The following is a 23291-nucleotide window of genomic DNA, read 5'->3' as shown; positions in this document are numbered from 1 at the left end:
TTTTGAAGGTGATTGGTTACACCTGAGCAAATTTACAATTGCTATTATAAGGGTAACAAATGTATTCTAGTTTTGTATTTTTAATTCATTTTCTGAAATTTGTTGAATTTGTGGTTCATGTGTAAATAAAGGTGGAAAAAGTCCAATTTAATGTCATATTATTACAGGTTATAAGGCAATAAAAGGTGAAAATTTTGAAAGGGGATGTAGGCTTTCTATAGGCACTGTAACCAACTTCCTTTTTAGCCTGGGTTGGATTCTCGATCCAGCCATAAACTGTCGTCCTGGTGTTTCACAGGCAAGGAAAGTAATCAGTGTGTGTGCCATCCCTCGGATGGATGTCAAACTGGGTGTTCAGTCTGCCAGCATTAATTGGTGGACGCTAAAGATCCCACGATGTCCTTCATGAAGAGTAGGCGAGCCATCGCCAGCACCTTGAAGAAATTACAAATTTCTGCTCCAACGTACAGAGGACACTGCAACAGCGGCACAGCCGTGCCCTCAGCCAATGGCGTTACCCATTAGCTTGTGCTACGTACGGATGAAGATGACCGACATAAACTGTATTTTGTTGGATTCTTGTTGAGAAGTAGATTTCTTCCAACTCCATTTGAACTTGCTCAGCATCATCCTGAAAAGCCTTCAATGGCCTAAACAGGAGTGTCCCTGCTCCATCCAGCACTTTTATAGATCCTGAATTTGTTTTGTGTCCAGCTTCCAAGCAGACTGTCGATTGTCTAGTGTATTTATGAACATCATCATCATCAGTACAATTTGATTGACCTTGAAATGCAATAAGTTCTGACATTCAAGTAATGCATTGCCCAGGTGTAGAACTGTAAAAGCCACGGCATTTATTGCACCATGTAATCATAGAATATCACATTAAAGAAATAATAATGGAAAGACAAGCCATGTATGTTTAAGTTACAAAAAAACAAAGACTAAATGATAAAATATAGGAATTTGATGTCATCCAATATTCCCAAGCAAGGAAAGACGTAAAAAGCATTTCCCCAACGCAAGGTTTGTAAAAACCCGGAATGTTATTGGTTCAAATTTGTTATTCGAACAAGTACTAGTACTTCAAAACAATCAGGCCTGTAACCGATGAGAAAGCAGCAATTGCTCTCACAATTCCTCACCGTCATTGTCATTTTCTTTTCTTTTCTATTGTTTTATTCAATAAGACGTAGTACATAAATATGCACACCTACACAGGTGTGGTCATCACGATGCACGTGGATGTACGTTCCAGCTACAAAATGTACATAATCTTACTCTTTGTTAACAATTTGGCAAATCCTGCATGTCCTTCAGGTTCTACGTCTCGACAATTTAGGCAACACTTTAGGTCTTGTTTTGACGAACGGCCTTTGGAGATTATTGATAAAATTATGACAACTTGATGAAGATGATCTCGAAGATCATCCGTCCGAAAGACTGTACAATGACAGCCTACGTGATGGTGAGCAAAGCTCGTTCCTTTCGTTTTCTTTTTCTCAGTTTCTCCTTAACAGCGTCAGAGGCGGCAGAGAAGATTCTAACCTCGTCCCTCTCGTCGAGCTGGTGCCGAAGTAGCCTCAGGGCTGCCAGGTTGAACCCCAAAACGTCCTGCAAGCAACATGCACTTGTGCTCGGAAGGAAAGGCAACATCGGCGATGACATTCCAATCGTGAAAATACACAGCTTTGAGGTAGGTGTGCGTGAACAACTATCGAAAGGTACCTCAAAGTTAGCACATGAATCGTACCAATAACCAGTGTTAAGAAATCTCAAGAAAAGAAACTTTACCTCTCAGTTACCGTTGAAAGGGGAAAATTTAATGATTAAATTAACAGAAGTGCATTCGGAACGTTTAGCGGACCCCGGTTAAAGTATTACACAAACCTGTTTTGAGTGTGACACATACTTGATCCATTCGCACTGTATTAGAAAAGAGTACCAATAAACTCACTCGCTTCTCCTCCACTCTGTTTGACGTGTTCTCCTTCAGCTTCTGCACCGCAGATGACAGATGCTGTGCGGATGAAATTTGACCGAAGTGAATCCTATGAGGAAGACAATAAAAGGTTTTGGAGACCGGGGTCACACCACAAAAAGCATTCGATGGAATGAATTACATGTCCACAAGTCAGCAGACATCTGAAGAAAATGTCTAAATCTATTCAATGCCTAATATTAGAAATAATTCCAAATGTTTGTGTGTGTTTGTTTCTCTTTCATGGCTGAACTGTAGCATCGAGCCCCAAATTTTGGGTTTCGGTACTTAAGAATCTGGGCAAGGTTTAGGAGGCCGCTTTGAGGTTAACAAAGGCCACTATAAAGTGTATATTGCGATGTGGGGTCAGGCAGTGCTGCAGTCATCTCACAGGTGAAAGGTAACCACAATGAGGCCAATAACTCCAAATATTTTCAATGTCCGACATGTCATGAAACCCCACCAAGATAAGCTCCCCACAATGAGGGCGATAACTCCATACCTTTTCAATGCACAACATGCGCCGGAACCCCTACGTAGTTCCCCACCCTGTGCAGCACCGAGTACCCAGACTAGTACAAGACTAACAAGAGCTCAAGTGAGCACAATATACGCCCGAACAAGAAGGTTTTTTTTTTTTTTTGTAGACCTTGGTCGAGGCTCGTATGAGAGCTAACACACAACTCACAGCAAGGGGGCATGAGACAAGAGGGGCGGGAGTGGAAGGGACAAAACAGTGGGGAACAGACATTAGGTGAACTGTGGAAGGGAGAGGGATGGGGATGGGATGGGGAACATGGCGAAGAGAAGATGGACATTACAGGGACTTTCAGGAAGGAAAGCAGGGGAATTGAAGGAAGTGGGCTTGGGTGGATTATCGGGGGTAGAAAAGATCGAGGATTTGGATGGGGGAAGATAAGAGGTGGTGGTGAACAGTTGTTTTGAAAGCCTGGAGGGAAGAATGGGAAAGAATAGAGTGAGGAAGTTTATTCCAAAGGCGGAAAAAAAGAGGAATGAAAAAGTGAAGATGAGCAGCGATTCGTGATTTTGGTAGTTTTACCAGAAGGGGGTTGTTGGCGGACCTTGAGCGCCCTGTGGAAATGTGGTGGGGACAAATCGCAGAGAGAGCAGGGGGGGAAATATACAGCAATATACAGAATTGTGCTACTACATGGAAAACAGCATCCTGGTTGCCATGGCAACCCCTTTAGATGACTAACGTATGTCGCGACACACCGTCTCCACAGTCTGTACCTATGTACCAAATATGAAATGTGAAAGTTGAAAACTTTGGGAGTTAGAGTGCGGACAGGAAAGGAAGGACGGACAGAGAGACGGACGGACGACCGACCAGTATCACATAATACGCCCTGATATATATATATATATATATATATATATATATATATATATATATATATATATATATATATATATATATATATATATATATATATATATATATATATATATATATATATATATATATCAGGTGTATAAAAAGTAATGAAGTTGTCTCAAATTAATGTAACCAACTTGCAAACAAGATGAGTTCCTGTATCGAATATTTGTAGTTGATGACGATGTGTGATTGCAGATATTCATTGTGGTTTTACATCGATTTGCACAAGAATGGGCTCCATGCACAATTTTATATAAAATGTGTGTCCAAAACATTTCCTCAAACCCCAACCTCAAAAAAAAAATATATATATATATATATATATATATATATATATATATATATATATATATATATATATATATATATATATATATATATATTTGAAAGTGTGTCTGTCTGTGTGTCTGTGTGTGTGTTTCTCTGTGACCTATGCACGCGAAAAGTACTGGACTGATCCTCACCAAACTTCACATGCTGACAGAACATGTACCCGGAGTGTCCCGATGTAAAAGAATTGTACTTCCGACTTCCGGTTTCCGAATTATGACGTCATCACCTGATTTCGTAACGTTAATTTTTCAAGTTCAGCCGATTGACATGGGGCCAACGGAATTTGGCAAAAACGTGGTCTTCCACACGTACATAGCCTTTTTTGGCTGAGAGAAAAACTTAGACCCACCCAGATTGACTCAGTCATTCGTGCTGAATTGCCCCACCCAGAAGAGGATCCGTTTTTGTACGCTATTGTGAAACGTCATATGATCCATGGTCCACGTGGGGTAATAAATAGCAAGGCACCCTGCATGAGAAATGGAAAATGTGGAAAGAGGTTCCCTAGAGAACTCATCCACGAAACGCAGTCAGATTAAGATGGATATCCATTGTTTCGTAGGCGGGCACCTGATGATGGTGGATTTGAAACAACGGTTAAAGTTCACGGTATTCCTGAACCCGTCGTTGTTGATAATAAATGGATAGTTCCATATATCCCATTACTCTCCACCATTTTCAATGCCCATATCAACGTTGAGTACTGCAATAGTCTAAAAGCTATCAAATACATATGCAAATATATTCACAAGGGCAGTGATCAAGCCGTAGTAACCATTGAGAGAAACGACATCAACGAGGTTCAAAAATATGAAAATGGTCGATATATATATATATGCAGCAATGAAGCCATATGGAGGATATTGAACTTCCCCATTACTGGTAGGATTCCTCCAGTTATTCACTTGACAATTCACCTTGAGAACGGACAGAGAGTTTATTTTACAGATCAAAATGTCCAACAACGAGCGGAAGAACCTCCAATTTTTAACTTACTGGCATTTTTCAAACTATGCAAAATTGATGACTTTGCTCGAACTCAACTGTACGCTCAGGTGCCAACGTATTTCACTTGGAACTCGAGTCAGAAACGTTGGAACAGGAGGAAGCAAGGTTCAGAAGTTCCAGGATATCCCGGTATTTACAAATCTGACGCATTGGGTCGAGTGTACACAGTACATCCCAATAATTTTGAGTGTTTCTGCGTCCGCCTCCTCCTGCATGTGAAACGAGGTCCAGTGAGTTTCATAGACCTGAGAACAGTGGACGGGCAAATTTGCAGCACATTCCGTGAGGCTTGCAATCTCCTCGGACTCCGAGAAGACGATGCCCATTGGAACGCCACGCTTGAAGAGGCAACTGTTTCTCAATCCCCATCGACCATGAGGTATCTATTTGCTATTATGATAACTGCGTGTGAGATGTCAGATCCCAAGAGCCTATGGGACATTCACAAAGAGGCCCTGTCTGAGGATGTAAAAAACAGAGTCCAAAGAGAACATCCCCAATAGGACATCCAGTACACACCAGATATGTTCAATGAGGCTCTGATATACATTGAAGATTTGGTATTATACATGAGCGGGAAAGATTTAACTAAGTGGGGACTTCCCTCTTCTAATAGGTCTGAAAGCGCAACCATCAGTAGAGAATGGTTCCGTGAAACAAACTACAAAACGGATACTCTCGCAAAGTTTGTTTCTGACAATGAGCCGCTTCCGATACAGGATCAGAGTAATGCATATCAACTGATTTCTGTAGCGGTTCAAGAGGGAAGTGGTGTGATATTTTTCTTGGATGCCCCGGGTGGTACTGGCAAAACATTTGTCCTCAACTTTTTGCTTGCTAAGATGAGGAGCCAGAAAAAGATCGCATTAGCCGTTGCTTCATCCGGTAGAGCCGCAACACTACTTTCAGGTGGCCGCACAGCGCATTCTGCTTTCAAATTGCCTCTCGACTTAGCTACAATGGAATATCCGGTTTGTGGCATTGGCAAACAAACTGAAGCAGAAAAAGTGCTGAAGAATTGCGACCTCATAGTTTGGGATGAAGGTACGATGTCGCCTAAGGATGCATTCGAAGCATTAGATAGAACTATGCGAGATTTAAGAGGAGTAGACCTGCCTATAGGTGGAGTTACGCTGGTTATTTCTGGCGATTTCAGACAAACTTTACCTGTAGTACCCCGTGGCACTCCAGCTGATGAAATGAAAGCCAGAATAATATCTTCATACCTCTGGACATTCGTACAAACTATCCATCGAACAACAAATATGAGGATCAAATTACATGGTGATTTAGATGCTGGCAATTTCGCACAATTACTTCTCAAACTTGGAAATGGTGAAATCCCGAACACAAATGATGTAGTATCTATTCCCGATGACTGTGGTACAATAGTTTCATCTATGGAAGAATTAGAGGCTCATGTGTATCCCCATTTAGCGACTAATTACAAAAACATACAGTGGCTCTGTGAAAGAACAATCCTGGCTCCACTTAATGAAACAGTCCTTGTAATAAACCATCAGTTATTACAAGTAGTTCCAGGCGAACAACAGTCACAAGTCTATTGACACCACACTGGATACTGAGCAAGCCGTACATTATCCCACAGAATTTCTAAACTCATTGGAATTACCAGGATTGCCTCCGTACAATCTGTCGTTAAACGTTGGATGCCCTATTATGTTATTACGTAATCTCGATGCACCAAAACTTTGGAACGGAACTAAACTGATTGTGAAAAGACTACTACCACATGTAATTGAGGCCACTATCATGACAGGATGTGCGAAAGGAGAAGATGTATTCATTCCGCGAATTCCACTCATTCCATCAAATTCAACGATTGAATTTAAGAGACTACAATTTCCTGTATGCCCGTGCTTTGCGATGTCTATCAATAAGGCACAAGGACAGTCATTGAAAGTAGCAGGGCTGCAATTATCCACTCCTTGCTTTTCCCATGGTCAGCTATATGTGGGATGGTCCAGAGTGGGATCATCGGAGGCTTTATACATATTGGCCCCAGAGGGGAAGACATCAAATATTGTTTATCCTCGAGCACTCCACTAAAATTATTGAGCTACTTCAGTTATTTCATAAACGGGAATAGGATGTGCGATGAAGGAAATACATGTTGCTGGTGAAAAATAAAAATGGTGGTGGGAAATTTAAAAAATGGTGGTGGTGGTTTGTATATATACATATTACAGATATAAAAAGAATGGTGATGGCATATGGCGTATGTGTATAATATTGTATAATTAAATGGTTATGGGCTATGTAGATATTTTATAGAATGGTTATGGGTGTAGGTACGTTGTAACTTCGTATACATAATATAACATAATTTTTTATCAGGAAAACAGACGTAAATAAATCAAATACGCTGGGCCACGCTGGGTTATGCCCGACGTATAAATTAAGCCGCAAATGATGACATGAAACCAGCCTCACATTGTTGAGGCATTATGGTTTTTTATCTGATGCGGCAATAAATGTTAACATTTTTGAACTCGAGTCTTCTGCATATAAAACATGGCGGGGAAAATATAATATTATAGTGGTGATGGAAAAAAAAATAAATGGTGGCAGCCACTACAATTTTACAATTAACTGTGACATATACTCCTTCAGACTCGCCTTCATCCACGGGATTCCTGTGCGGAGCACGGGTATCCCTGCTCGTATTATATATAATGTAAAGCTCAATTTGGCTCCATTTGATGTTTCACTGAGATGGACCATGTAATCTTTATTTGGCAGAGTCGCCAGGCTGAGGCCTCTGGATTGGAGGTGACACTTTGCTGTAGGACGATGTCCAATGGAGATTGGGGGAGCCCTAGTCACACTCCACATGTTTCGATATTATATATATATATATGAAAAATTATATATATTATAAATATTTAAAAAATATATATATTGTTACGGATCTGGAAACCATGAGCGTTAAACATACAGGTACCAAAAGTCAGTATCCCATTAAGTACAGTACATGTGCAGTCAGATCCCTTTCCTTTTGTCGAGTGGGAGAATCAAAAACTTGTGTTGCGACTTCTTTTAGTTGGGTTATTAAGTCTTTACATCCAACGAACCCTCCAACAAGTCATCTAACAACCAACAACCATTCCATTCCCCATCACGACCAACTACCCTCCCGCTGTCTACAAACACTCTGACTTGCCAAGGCAGGGTCTTGCGGCCGTTCCTTGCCGCTTCCTCCAGCGTCCCAATTCAATCTGGCAGTGGGTCCTTTTTCGCGAGTCTGCAGTGGAGTGAAGGGGTAATCCCGACCAGAAAAGGCGGACCCATGAAAGCCCCATCCAATCGGGGGGAACAGTGACTTTGGCTTCACCAAGGCCCCTCCCCTATCGAGGGGGATCTATAAAATGACGGGTAGTGTTGCGACAGAGTTATGAGAGGTTCTAAAGGGTTTTTGCTGTTTCGAGGGGTGGTTACGAGGGCGATTACGAGGGGTGGTCACAGGAGGTCTACGTTGCTATTACAAAGGGGTTTTTGCTGTCACGAGAGTTGAGCAGAGGGCCATCAAGGCGGCGAACATGTCTCTGCTGGCCCTCTACAAGGAAGGACAGAGCGACCCTGACCCCCCTCCGTGGACCCCGATTATTCGCCACCCGAACTCCGCCACGAGCCTCGAGTCCCCCACGTGTGAGAGGACCGGACCAACGACATTTGTTAGGTGCCACATCACGGAGCATGCCCTTCCTCCGACGGTCAGGTACCCACCGAACTCTAACCCCCAGCTTGTCTCTCTCCACGGCTGTGAGGGTCCAATAAAGACTCTGGGTTTTCTTTTCATTTGTGCGTGTGTCTGCATGTGGGCCCGTCTTTCAGTAGAACTGAATAAGTGTTTTTGGATCATTGTAAATACTTCTTGCATATTCGCGTTAAGTCTTGCTTTGTGTCTTCATTTACTGCAAATAAAACTTGTTTGAAATGTTCCCAGTTCGTTTCCGTCCCTTCTTGCATTGGTCCAGCATAGTTCGGATCTGAGTTTAGCCAGGTTTTATCCCCGATAATCTGTTCATTCCAGCCGGCACGGCTTTGGCAGTTTCCGCTCGGCTGCACCCAAACCGGAGTTGGTAGTTGGTGGTTGGAACTCCACCGCAGTCGGTAGAGTGACCCGGTTCGAGCAAGACGTGCCGAGGGCGTGGTTTCCCCGGTAGTCGAAATTGCGTAGTTAATTAATTAGGTAAATTTGTTGTAGACAAATAGACCCTACGCTACGCGGTTGAGATATTGGCGTCCACAGTCGGTGAGACGACCCGCCGGCTCGCGGAGTTATCCGAGCAACGGCCTACAATTCCGGGGAGTCTGGTGGGAGACGGCGTAACCTCCCCCACATAGCGGTCGTTCTCGCCACCGACCCCCAACAATTCAAGGGTTCAGTTCAAGGGTTCAGGAGTATTTGGAAGTCAAACAAACAAGCACATAAATGGTGGTCAGTGGTCTCATTGCCAGTTGTCTCTGTTTTCTCCCATCTATTCTCCAACATTGCTCCATCTGTTCTCTCAATCTTCCGACCATCCCCAGCAACTTCAGCATTCTTTCCAAAACCTCCTCCTGGTTAAGCTTCCAAAATCCAGGCGACATGCACACTTCAACTCATAAATTATTCCTCGCTGTGCTCGTCTATGGAACCACCTTCCAGAGACTATTCTGTGTCACTCTTCTCTCCAAGGCTTCAGGCAGGCAGGCATGCATCACACTGCCACCTCGTGTCACACCCCCTCCCCCACCCATAGTCTTTATTACCCCCATGAATCCTTACCCAACTCTCTTACTTGCCGATTTCAGGGTCTCTCTCTCTTTAGTTTATCGCTTTGCCCGTTGTGCCCAATTGTTTCACTACTACCACCACCGCCATCAATTTAACCTTACTCTTACATGAGCCTCACTCTTGTAGATTTTTTTTGTAAAAAAGTATGGTGATGGGAACATCATTATGGTTTGTACGGGATATTTTGCATCCACTTGTGCAAAACTACTGGTGATTTTTCAGGTTAAAATATCCTTTGTTTCTCCCCTATATGGCAATGGATGACCCAATTGTTACACATGGTGCATGCAGGACCATATTCACTGAAAAATAAAATGATGCTTTATTTATAAAACTTTTCTATCGTTTTCAAGATCAAACTCAACTCCGGCAGACTATTAAAGTAAAGCAATAGATATGAGTGACAACTCTGAACATATCTATCTATCTATCAGTGTCTGATTTGAGGAGGGAAAGAGACACAGGTATTAGTGATAGAGTGAACAAGCTTTAAACATATGAAGATCAGAGAGATCGCACACACCGAAGCAGGAATAGAGATGCTCGGATCAGCAGCTCCGTGTCTTTTCTGGTGTCCAGGAGAGATCCAAGAGAGAACAGCAAGGTTGAGACGTCGGAAAATGGAAGCACCAGGAGTGCTTCATCAAGCTCGCTGTGGAACCACATGTACAGTTTATTACAGAATAAACCTCTTCTCTCCCCCTTTGCTGGACTATCAAATGTCATGCTCGACATTACTCTATTTTTACATCGCTCAACACAAATGTGAGACCGATATGTTGCAAATGGTAAAATTCACCTTGATTTCACCTTCTTCAGGACTTCAAGGACATACTTTTCTGCCTGCAAAAAATAATAATAATAAATAAAGGGATAAAGCAATACAGTACTGCCCTTATAAAATCCTATCTAACTCAACGCCAGGCTTGTAAAGTTCTTCATTCCAAGTGGAGGCCTATCTGCTCATTTATCAATACACTATCAAGTTAACAAAAAGCCAAGGAGATGAATATCTACAACCTCCAATCACTTTGTTGCTAATAAATAAATGACTTCAAGCTCCTTGTTGAGCTTCACAAAAACCATGTAATTTGGTACCTCCACCACCGCAGGTGGACAGAGTTCATGCTTTCACCCCTGTTTGTCTGTGTCTGTGAGCAAGATATCTCAAAAAGTTGTGGACGGATTTGGAGGAAACTTGGTGGACAGGTTGGGTGTGTGATAAGGACGAATTGATTCGATTATCATGAAGATCCGAATCAGAATGCTACAAATAATTTTAACAATTCTTCACGATTGAGAGATGGGGCTAAAAATGACATACAGTATCGCACAATATCTCAAAAAGTTGTGGACGAGTTATGACAAAGCTTGCGAATGAGTTAGTTATGTGACAAGAACAAGCCGATTCGATTCAGGCCCGGATCCAGATCCGGCCCATCAGTGGGATACAAAACGGAAACTTCAGCCTGGCGGAGGTATGCTCTCTACAGAGTGTGGTTTTAGTTTATTTATGACATTCAAACTTTAAAGCATGCTAAGCATAGTTTGTACATTCATCGGGATTACAGAAAACACACACGTGACCTCACCGATATGTTTCCATGAGCTTGCAGAATAGGGTTGATGGGTATGGCAGGAGGCTAGAAAAGACAGTTCGATCATTTATCAACTAAACTGAATGATCATAATAAAATAAAGTCAAAAACACAATATCTTTCAATCTAATTACAGTAAATGGTAAATATGCCAGTAAATTGCAAAACTGGTTTTCAGAAATCTTTCATTAGCTGCCACAGTTTTTAAAACATACAATTAGAGGATGAGATGGACTCTGCAGGATATGATTTTGAGTTGCACAGACGCTTTCGCACAATGACCTCTTGAGAAGCAAACTGGGCTATCCCACGTCCAGGGCCAAACAGAGTTAAATGCCCAAAAGTTATCGAAAGGTCAGTGCACTTCTGGTCGTCATGTCAATAGCAGTTCTTTTCAAATCCGGGACTGATCTTCGGGAGTTGAATAAGATTTCCAATGGGAACCTGAACTTTGAATACTTCTTTATCGATACCAGTAATGCGTGGTGGAGTCCACTTTACCTCTCAGGGAGTCAAATGCAAACTTTTCCTTTCTCAAGGTAATTATCCTCGCCAGAGGAGAGGTGATTACATTTGGGTCTGTTCGTTTGTCTGTCCGTACTCAACGTGCTAATGTAGGCCACAAACGTCTCCTGATGGTAGCCAGTATTACACGTTACATTTTTCAACTGAGTATCTCCATAAAGGGCGCCGCTGGGCACGTGCTACGAATGTTTTCTGCTGTGCCTCAAGTCTATTTTAACTCCTTGGGTATGAGAGGCCACTTTGTAACGATGAGCCTATTTTTCTACACGTGCCACTGTGCTAAATGTTTTATTTGGCGTGGGGGATCTGAAGTTTGAGGGGGGGGCGGCCCCCGAAGCTTTTTGGAAGCTAGTGACGCCTCTGCTATAAAACATGTACAATCAGGGGAGTAATACCATCAAGAATGCGAGCAAGTCAATAAAGTATGTACTATTAAGGGTATGCTTTTTATGTAAACTCCGTGCTATTGGAATGTGAGTACGTATGATTAGGACACGAGTAAGTCTATAAAATACATACGATTGGAACGTAAATCTATACAACAAAACCGAAAATATCTGTTTGTCCGCTGTATGAACATAATCCTACATCGTCAATGCATCGTCTCAAACACAAACACCCCGGGACATAAACACCACTGAAAACAAGTCCTGGCGACTGTCTGCAATCTCCGATTGCTCTTCATAGTTTAAGGCTTAGAAAGGAGCTTGTACACGAATGTCGTGCAGGCCAAAAACACGAAGACACATCAGTGCATGTTTCATCAATGCACAAGGACAAACACCTGGTCAATTGGTGCAAGAAAATTGTCCACAGCTGCCATCATGGGTGAAAGACGTGATGCATCAAGTTTACAATCACCAGGTGGTGTACAAGGGAAAAATAAACACAGCAAGTGCAATTTGAACCTGAGTTTCCAGATCATGAAGTACGTGCTTCAATGGGAACGGAACACCAAACAGACCAACATTTGTCAAAATAAATAAATAAATCACCTCTCTTGCAGTCAAATGCCTTTCTTCTTCTCGTTGCTCTTGTTCCATCTGCTCTTCACGCAAAATTTCCAGTGCCTCCATGAGTCTTTCCGCCTGAACAAAATCTCAGAATAAGGATTTAAGCATTGTATTTAAACCCAGCATACAAGCATTGGTCTCCGCTGCATTAGGTAAACTTTCGTAATATAATTCCGTCAATGGGAAATAAAAATTATCAAATCGATACAAGCAAACATCACACTCACAGCATGAACTGTTTCGACAGTCTTTCTGCCTGCCAGACCGGTCTCAGTCTGAGTTTCTCCAGGAATCTGTCGAAAGGCAATAATGCATTCGAAGCAGCAATTCGATTACGTTACACACCGACCTGAAATCGTGACTAAATCAATTTAATCCGAAAAGTACTTGAGTCTTGGAATGAACCTGTATAAGGATTGAACTGGAATTGCATTTTGTTTTTGTGCAGAATCTCATCACCATACATTCATAGTACTCTTGTAATTTACTCCACACCCACAAACAAGCTTCTCACCACAGGTGCTTGCCCTTGAACCATGCTCTGATCATATTCCGCTTCTCGCTCCTAAAAAAAAAAAATAATAATAAAAAACAAGAAAAAGACGTCGTGCAGAGTATGATACTTGTAAAATCCAGAAAACAAACTTGACCGCAAAAATAACTGGCAGTTGAATTCAATGAACAAATATGCAATTCTTCAAATTTCAAGTCAATTGGATGAAAAAATGAGAATTTTAGAAATTCGGCCGATGTTGACCTCAAAAAAAAAATAGTGGTTGAATTCGGTAAGCCGATATGAAAGTCCTGTTCAAATTTCCAGTCAATTGGATCAAAATTGAGGATTTTAGAAATTTGACAGATTTGTTGACCTTTGGCCTATGTTGACCTTTTGACTTCAAAAGCAATAGCTTTGACAAGCTTCACCATGTGGTGAAGTTTCGTGAAGATCGGTTTAAAATCGTGCCCTGCAGGCAACAGACAAACAGACAGACAAACAAAATCGACTGACCAATATACTTGGAAAAAAAAAAAAATCTTCGATTTTGCAAGTAACAAACAACAGCCATCACCTTAAAATAACATGATATATCGTCAATACCATTACTACAGAGACAATGACACTTTTCTTCCACAAATAACAATCAACATTACATGCTGATTGTTGTAAATCAATGTTAGTGACTCAGCTTGAACTTTAGGCAGTTGTATTTATCATTACCCGTAATTAAGGAGTGATACCGGCACAAAACACGAGTAGAAAAACGAATGCCTTGAATGCAGTCGGCTCATAGAGACACCCAAAAAGATTCATGGCAAAAATTCGACGAAACTTTTCGAACATTGTGGGTAGGGTACGATGCAGATCATTCATTACCTCCGCCACCGAAGGTGAAGGGGGTCATGTTTTCACCCCTTTCTGTTTGTTTGTTGGTTTGTGTGCAGGATCTCTCAAAAAGTTGGAGACGGATCCGGATGAAACTTGGTGGACAGGTTGGGTGTGTGACAAGGAAGAATTGATTCGATTTTGGTGAAGATTTGAATCCGGATCTGGATACGAGAATTATTTAATTTTTGAATTGATTCTTCACCATTGAGAGATGGGGCCAAAAATTATTTAATAATGTATAGCATGATATTTCAAAAATTAAAATGTATTGGGCCTGATATGTTCTCATGGATCAGGCATTACGTGGCAGAGGTACGCGCTCGACCGAGTGCCCTTCTAGTTTGTTGATAGTGTTACGTTTATGTAGACGGGGAAATCGTTAAATTAAAGCCTTAGACACCATGTTGAGCTTTATAACTTCCAATGCTGTACTGAACTGTGTTTGTACAAGATAAGGTATCAATGTAAAGTGTTGCCTCTGAGGAGACAGGGATTATCTGATTGAGGTAACCAGGTTAGAGCATCTTTCTTATCACCACATCATGGTCTCCCCACCACTGTTCTTCAGCATGCGCAGGGTGGGGATTTGTTCATTGCTGAGGCCAACAGACTCAGATTATTGAGGATCTTCAACTGAGATTGGCAGACGTCGCAGGGCAGAGACTTGTGGAGGCCTTAAGGCTGGGAATGAAGCCCTCTGGGCCATGATTGGTGGGACAGCTAGTGGTGGGAAACCCTTGTGACCCATGGTTGGTTAACCTTGGGAGGGAGAAACCTGCAGCAGGGCAAGAGTTGGGTATAATAACATGGGATCCAACAGGAAACATGGTCTCTTGGACTAGCTCGCTCTTTCTGCCGCTGACACGCGAGCACTCTGGACCATCTCTGCTTCTATAAGCTGGCTCACACTGACTTTCTGGTCTGCTGACTGTTTCCCCATCATGCCCTGGTGGAGACGAGGCAGCACCGTGTGCGTTCTGCTCCGGTTTTGTGCCCCAGCGACAAACTCTTCACCATGTGCCTTCCCCTCTGAACTTCCCGTTTCTTGTCTGAGTGCTTGAGTGGTTGTGGTACCAAGGGAATACGTTTTTGGCTTGTGGATTTGTCATTTGGGCTTGTGTTCATACTTTGTCATGTGTAATTACTTATTTATCTTGTACGGAATGGGTTGCCTCCTGTTGCCACACAAACATTCAGGGTCATCTTTGGTTCCTGGAGGATTAAATTTATTGCAATCATATTTTGTAACCGACGCAGAAATAGCCCCATTAGACCACAGACCGGCGATAACCACTCAGCACTGGCATGTCAGAAACAGTTTAAGTTCTACCATCCTTGAAGTCTCGGTAACTTCAGCATGACGGTAACTGATCATGTGTGGTTGTACCGTGTCAGGAGGTTTCCGTCCACACAGCAATATTTTAGTTACCGATAACCAGTAAATCTGTCAAAGACCCTAACCACTTTCATAATACACCTCGCCACAATAGCACCCATCAAGAGAGTGAAGACCCTTACAGCTTCTCGTTCCTCCTCGAGGATGAGGGGCTCCTGGGTGCGATGCCATAGGCGCAGTGAACCATCGTGCGAGGCAGAAACAACATGGCCACCACAGGGACTGACTGCAATGGCCCAAACAGAAGCGAGATGGCCCTGTGGTGAGGTCAAATAAGGAAGGAAAGGGAGAAGGGGAAAAAAAAAAAGAGAAAAGACAGAGACAGAGACAGAGATTAACCTTGTATAGGAGGAAGTGTTTCAAGGGCATGGAAGTAGGGTGACGAGCATTAAATGGGGTTGGAGCTGAAGGAACAGGACAACAAACAATTAATCAAATGGTCAGAGTTACAAAGCAACCAGAAGTAGGGTGAAGGACAGAAGAAACTCGGATGGGAAGTTGGGAATGTTTGGGGCGAGAGAGACAAACTGTAAATGCACAAACCTTGAGTGTCTGTATCAGTTGGAATTTGTCTGCATCCCATTGTTTAACTGTGCCATCTTTACCAGATGAGAAGAACAGATGAGTCTGAGGTACAAACTGGATATCGAGGACACTGGTAGGATTATAAAAAATAATAAATAAATAAATAAATAAATAAATAAATAAAGATCCACAAGTGCACATTCCTTACTTGCTCACATTGTCATATCCAATCCAGCATATACAAATAAAAGCATGACAAGACAGTTCTGTCAAAGTTTATTTCAGGCCACGGAACATGAAATGCAAATCTAAGTTTGTCAAGGAACTGATATACAACCATCCACTTGATGGAAAAAGTGTACTCTACATTACCCACTTGTACTCTCTTACAGGCAGCTGTTAGGATTGCTCAAAGATACTGCACTCACTTTTGAGTTGCTAACTCTGGGTTCGAGTCACGGCAAACATAAACCTTAAACCTGCTGTTTCGCATGCAAGGCATTTAATCGGGAAGTGCAGTGTCCACTGTCTTGTCAACCAAGTGCTCCCTGGTTGACGTTACATGGTATCTTTCTCAAGAAGAGGATAGCACCCTGTAACTGAATGAGAACCTGTCCAGGATGGGTTTTCAAACATAAATGGTCACAACTTTTTGTGAATACCCCCATGGGCTAGGCATACCTTGACCTTGACTCTCTTGGTCTAGAGTCTTGTAAAATTACAGGGTGTCCCAAAAGTCACTGTGCACCTCTGCAAATTCCATGTAAACTATGAAAAGCAGTCTGATAGTTGACACGTAGAAACAGCATACGTGACAATTGAGGTGGGTATTACGTCAACGGCACGTCGGCCCTTTGTGTTGTAAGCCAGTTATTTTTGAGAAGTAAGTGGATTCGGTTCTAAGGTGGTTTTGCCACTTGAGGGACGAGTTGTTTTTTTTTTAGTTGAACATATGTTCCGTAGAGCAGGTTGAATACACTGAGAGGGTAAGACAGGAGTTTGCAGAAAGGTTTCCTGACAGTGATGTTCCACATCATAACACAATATGGAGATCACTTCCAAATTTCGTAATATTGGGTCAGTTGCAGAATGCTCACGGCCTGGCAGGCCTTCAGTGATGTCAGATGAGAAAGTTAACGATATTTCGGTGTGCACATTAAGAAGCCCCATATTTTTCCACGAGACCATCAACTCGGAACGCTCTTGCCATTTAATTCTCTTCGCTTCCATTGGGAAGCCGAATGAAGATGAAATTAGCAGTATTTCCAGCAGGACAGCACCACTGCGAATACTGCTCCGCGACGTGTTTGCAGACAGATTAGTTCCAAAGGGCATTTGCCCATCGAGATCCCCCGACCTTTCACCTCCGGACTTTGTATCTTTGCGGAGCAATGAAAGGCGCTGTTTAAAAAGATAAATCCCACAGTCTTCAAGAACTCCAGGAAGTAATCACCAATATTTCCCAGGCTGAGTCGACGTGTGTCTTCATGAATACGCAAGGACGTGTGGATGTTGTTCTGGGCGCACGTGGACACCATTTTCAATACTTTTATTGCAAAGGTAAATTTAAAAATCCCTAAAAAATTCTTCCTAATTTTTCTTCGTATGTTCCGGTGCACAGTCACTTTTGGGACACCCTGTGTATAGACAGAAGAGAATACAAATCGGTAAAATAGCCAGCTTAACATCCCCTTCAATGGCATTCGACGAATCTGCACCCACCAGAATAATAGCAGTTCACACAGTTTAGCTTTTTGAATGTGCAACGATTCGTGTAGCATTTGTCCGTAAACGATAAGTCAATGTCAGCCTCAGGTAAATTCTACAAGGCAAATATGTGCGGCGTGTTCACACTGCCTGCTACTCTCTGTGCTCCACTAGGTTCGAATGAACAAAAAAAAAAATCCGAAGAACAGCCAGAATTTGAAGTATCCAAAGCCAGGTCGACTCAAAGAGAAACAATCGCCTCATGAGCAGAAGACAAACCATTCCATCGGTCAGATTTGGGGTGAGGATCCTGTTCCAAAAGTCTAATCACCAGCCACCTGGATTTTTCTCTCCAGTCTATTGTTCATAGAATAACCTTCCCACAGCCTCGAGGTTTGCTTTAATATCGGCTTGTTGCGAACGTCGTTTTCTTTTTTGTCGTACATTATTATTGTCTGGGTCGGAGTGGCGACCAATAGCCAAGGAGACTGCTCTGGCAGCACCAACGCTCTGCACAGGAGTCTGATCCCAATGGATGGGTGGATTTTTTTTGTGTGAAAGGGTCAGCTGAATTTTGTTGCCCACATGATTGCATACAATTCTATGAACGGTAAGCTTTGTAACACACTCCTGAGAACGGTGGGCGACATCAGGATCACATCGATAAGCACCGTTGTGCACTTACCTGTCATCGTGAGCAAACACGGACCGATGACAGTCTCCAAAGTCCAGGCCCCAGATCTTGATGTTTCGATCGGCCGATCCAGTCACGATAAGAGTGCTATCCTGATACAAGGAAAGGAATAGCAACACCGTTCAAATGATATTTCAAAACAAGCTGTCAGCACATGATAACTGCATTGTACTGACAAACAATTTTACAGAATTTACAATTGGTTTTTAATGGGAAGGAATAAAGGTTGTTTGCCATCAATCTGCAGCTTCAGGAACAACAAAATATTAGGCCAATTGTATGGCATGTTTTAGCAAATCAAGGATCTCAATGCGAGGGTTTTACACCTTCCTGGTGGCAAATCGTCTGAAATTCCACAAAACCTCCCAAATTTAGATTCGTTGACAGCCTTGATACTCCATGCCTGGTGTTGGCTTAATGGTTTGGGTGGCGGGCTTTGGATCCTAGGATCCTGAGTTCAAATCCCGTTCAGCTGTTGAATTTATACCATGTGGGAGGTAACTCGGCCTGCCATCCTTCCGAGGTCGGCAAAATGAGTGCGAGCATGCTGGTATACTGTGTCGGAGTGGTGACCCGTCCAGGATTGTGTCTATAGCCAAGGAGACTGCTTAGGCAGCACCAACGCTCTGCACAAAGTATGGTCCCGATCTCCTCTCCTCCTTGGTGCTCTTAAATTCCCTCCAGTCCATTCATTTTGATCATCAAGATGATCGCATGATGAAACGACACAGTATTATTTTGCATTTCACATTGTCCTCGCGTTCATAAAATGGAGAAAGAAAAAAAAACTATTTCATTTATGCTCAAATCACTGCTGAAGTTAAACATTGCCAGGTGAAATATAAATTGTGATGTATTTGTAAGTGAAAAACAAAACATTTCATGCAATACAATTAAGGTAATCATATTCTTCCAATACATGACCTGATCCACACCAGGTGACTCTGCGTGGAGGCACAGAAGCCCCAACTAATGAAGTTAATGAGCGGCGGCCTGGACGTGCATCAAGAGTGCCAGATAAGGACTGTGGCATGCAATGGCTCACAGTGTTTTTAAAGAAGCTGAAATACTTGGAAATGTAACTGCGAGAAAAGGGGTGTGCCTCTGCACAATTAAATATTTGGAGAACTTCCTGATCAACTCGTTAAAAATTTATTGACTGCCCCTCGTAGGTCCTGATAAACCCGTCCGTACTGCAGAAACTCCTGACCATATGGGCCTTTGAAAGGCCCAAAGGTTCATAGACGAACGTGTTCTAATCAAGCGTTTGTGCTTCTTCTTACCAATGGGAATGTCACATCTGATGCTTGTCGATGCACGGGGTAAGTTTAAAATGTTGGAATATACTATTAATCATGTTTGGGAGGAGGGTGGGGGGTGTATGGGAGTGGGAGTTGTATGGGCTGTGAATGTGATGCCATGATAACGTGTGTGTGTGTGTGTGTGTGTGTGTGTGTGCGTGCGTTTTCATTGTTATCTACACAATACAGGTTTCAGAAGATTGAATAGAGTCCTCCCAGGACTTGAAGTACCCTCCTCCATTTCGGTGAAGGATCGTGATTCACGGACTAAGTTGTGAAGTTTTGTTCTTCTCAAAGTTTTGTTCCGAGCGCTCTTTTCAGGATCGTCGCTGAGCCCCGGACAGCCTCCAACTGTAGTTCGTTTGTGGTAATGTTACCAGGGATGGTTTTTAATATATCTGTGAGATTCTTAATCATCATTCCCATTGCTCAAACTATCACTGGTACAATTGTTGGCATTCTTCAGCTTCCAGGATCTTTTCACTTCATTCTTGAGGTCTTGGTATTTGGTCATTTGTCTGATTTCTGCATCGTTTAGTCCAAAATCACTGGTCTTAACACCTCAATTAGCAATGCCTTCTTCTCTTTTTGTATCTAAGTACCATGTCCGTGTGTGTATGTGTATGTGTATGTGTATGTGTGTCCACTCGCAGGTTTCAGGAGGTGGAACAGATCCACCTCCGCTTCGGCTACAGACTTTGCACCAGCAACAGCAGGTTAAAAGTGCCCGGCGACCGGAACCAGAACCGAGTCAGTGAAAACGCACACACAGTGGATGCGCAAAAAGTTTCGTTTATAGCATTACTACATCATTTTGAAAGTCGCATATTGCACTACTATACAACTTACGGAAGAAATGTCTGTGCAAAGGACAGGCAGCTTGTGTCCGTAGAGGGAAAGGAAGAACTGAAAAAAAAATAGGATTTGTGAGAGGGAGGAAGAAAAAGAGGTGGATGGGGGATTCACACGATTAAAGTTCAAAAGCAATTTCAATTCAAACTGTATCATTTCATTATCACTTTAACAAACATTACAACAAACATTACAACAGCATGGTTTATCAAGCTAACAACTCCAGATAAATGGTCAGTGTATCCCAGCTTAAGAAGAGGTCCAAAGAGGATTTCTGCAAATAAAGGATAAAGGATAAACGAGAACGGCACTCGGTAGAGCGCATATTTCCGCCAGGCTGAACGGTTTACGTTTTGTATCCCACTGAAAGGTCAGATCTGGATCCGGACCTTAAATCGAACTCTAATCAGACAGGGCTGAAAGCAGAACCTCCATCCACCATCGGTGGCAGAGGAAATAAATAATTTATTACATCAAGCGGACGAAGAAATCGATAAATACAGTCATAAATGTCTGCATTAAGCAACATTGTGGAAGGATAGGTAGTTCATATTGGAGTATGAAACAAGCAAAAGATGGACACGTTGGAGGTTAGAGGGAGCGGGTCGTTAAATACTGCACATGATTACAACGCGAGTGAACACGCACCTTCAGGGTGTCTGTGTAGAAGATCTTTGTGGTGTTGTCGAGCAAAGAGGCAGACAACAAGCGTCCATTTGGACTCAATCTGACATTCAGCACATCCTCATCCAAGAGGAGACAGCGTGATTCAGCCAAGCACAGTTGTCTTGACGGTCAACAATGCAAACAAGCAAAACAGCAATCAAACAGGAACCGTTTCCACAAATCTATGGGTTTTGCCTCATTCAACGTTTGAAAAACAAAAAAATGCGAGGAAGGCAAAGTTCTAATTGTATACATAATCGTATAAGGAATGTTTTCTGGACAATTCCTGGCCTGGCCTCACCAACCTAACTGTGTTAAGCACCGACAGCAGATACAAAAGGCATATGCTTCTCTCAAATCTCAAAATCCATCAGCAATTTGTTTGGCATCAATGTTGGTGCTTTAGGAAAACAACACGAGCTTTTGTACAGATTTTGGACTCTGTTGGGCAAAATCAATTAAACAAAAACACAGAATGACAACAACCTAATGAAAGGAAAATAAAATAAAGCCTAATACCTGCTTGTCTTTCCAGGCTGGGCGAGAAGCTCAAAATCCCAGAATTTGACAGCTTTATCTGCGCCACCAGACACTAAGCCACGCTGTTGATACAGGATAGGTTTGGAATGAGATGCACCGTCTCAAAAACACAGAGAAAAGGAAGGAGAAGAAGAGAAAGGGGAGGAAGAGGAAGAGGAAGGAGAGGAAGAGTAAGAGGAAAGGGAAGAAGAGGGGGAAGAAGAGGAAGAGGAAGGGGAAGAAGAGGGGGAAGAAGAGGAAAGGGAAGGGAAAGAAGAGGAAAAGGAAGGGAAGAAGAGGAAGAGGAAGAGGAAGAGGAAGAGGAAGAGGAAGAGGAGAAGGAGGAGAAGGAGGAGGAGGAGGAGAAGGAGAAGGAGGAGAAGAAGAAGAATGCACAGGGAATTAGCAGGTGAGATGAGATTTGGTTTGTTCATGGAAATAAATAATTTGTGAACAGGGTGACACTGGGAAAGCAGCAGGTACAATCAAGTTTGAAAACGCATACATTGTCGAACCATAAAAACGAACCACCTTGTCTGGGTTGAGGCAAAGAGACCAAACAGCACCACCGTGTGCTTCTTCACTCTGCAGCAGACTGCCCGAGGCAAGTTCAAAGAGTTCTAATTTTCCTTCCTGAGGGCAAACAGACCGACAGACAGATTGAGACAGAGACAGAGGCCAAAGCTGGGTTGATGTGAGCAATTAAGGAAGGAAGAACCCTCCCCCCTCCCCTCTCCATCCCCCCATTACAGAAGTGTCATTTCTAAATCAAGACACTCAACTAACCTACTTCTCTACAGTCTCGAATACATGCTTTGTCCAACAAACTCAAACAAGGCCTTCCCGGAATGACGCATCAATGCGTTACCTACGAGGGGCAGTCAATAAGTACCCTTGAAATGGTGATATCAATTCGAGAATGTAATGTGTGCAGTTTTAGACGACATTTGTTATATCTACGGGTAAGAGTCACGTTTTGCCTGTTTTCGATGTGGCAACATTGAGCGTATGACGTCAGTAGAGCAGTTCCAAGATGGCGGCTCATACTTGGAAATTTAAAATTCCAGCCGATTCCATACAGAGGTTGGGTCAACTTTTCGACCAAAGAGGCTCAAGGAAACGTAACGACCTCACGGCCAGATTCAATGCAAGAAAAGTGAGCAATTTGTGCGTTTCGTAATTCAGAGAAACACATTCATCTCGACGCTCAATATTCATGCGTTTTGTTGCCATCTCGGATGGTCTCGATAACCATTCGAGCTGGGTCTGCATCGACACGAATGCTGTACTACAAAATTGGCCTTTGATGACAATGTTTTGCTGCCTCACTTGCCACTGTTCTCCCGGACCGAACCGTATCCTTGAAGGCCTTAGTTTCCACGCCGCTTCAAGATTATTAGAATCTCCTGTGATGAAGCAGAGTCGTTGGGCCTATCACTTCCCCATCGCAGACAGGTTGGTGCTCTCTGTCTTATACCACTTCCTTTCTGGTCTTGCACCCTCTGCTCTTTCCATAGGATTTCCCCCACCCCCTTCTCCCAGGTTTCTGCAGGGCAAACACAGTCCAGCATCAACCCCCTTCT

The 23291-nt window shown here is 42.7% G+C and overlaps 1 protein-coding gene across 2 annotated transcripts in view; it reads right to left on the bottom strand.

Moving 5' to 3' along the window:
* Positions 1-831: 831 nt before the first annotated feature.
* WDR3 (WD repeat domain 3) overlaps positions 832-23291 on the bottom strand; it is a 40906-nt gene continuing 18446 nt past the window's right edge. For both annotated transcript variants that reach the window (XM_085855367.1, XM_085855366.1), the window contains 15 exons: positions 22240-22341; positions 21709-21791; positions 21172-21310; positions 20521-20577; positions 18362-18462; positions 15988-16099; positions 15567-15701; positions 13176-13226; positions 12889-12954; positions 12644-12736; positions 11118-11168; positions 10325-10368; positions 10049-10177; positions 1958-2051; positions 832-1614 (listed from right to left, as the gene is read on the bottom strand). In XM_085855367.1, the coding sequence (XP_085711493.1) occupies positions 1459-1614; positions 1958-2051; positions 10049-10177; positions 10325-10368; positions 11118-11168; positions 12644-12736; positions 12889-12954; positions 13176-13226; positions 15567-15701; positions 15988-16099; positions 18362-18462; positions 20521-20577; positions 21172-21310; positions 21709-21791; positions 22240-22341 (1413 nt within the window). In that variant the 3' untranslated portion in view covers positions 832-1458. The remainder of the gene's footprint in view (positions 1615-1957; positions 2052-10048; positions 10178-10324; positions 10369-11117; positions 11169-12643; positions 12737-12888; positions 12955-13175; positions 13227-15566; positions 15702-15987; positions 16100-18361; positions 18463-20520; positions 20578-21171; positions 21311-21708; positions 21792-22239; positions 22342-23291) is intronic.

The sequence above is a fragment of the Eptatretus burgeri genome, chromosome 14, assembly GCF_056783735.1.
Source record: "Eptatretus burgeri isolate ZD-2024b chromosome 14, Ebu_testis_v1, whole genome shotgun sequence".
Lineage (NCBI taxonomy): Eukaryota > Metazoa > Chordata > Myxini > Myxiniformes > Myxinidae > Eptatretus > Eptatretus burgeri.
The sequence above is the reverse complement of the archived record's forward strand: the minus strand, read 5'-3'. Positions and strand labels throughout refer to the sequence as shown.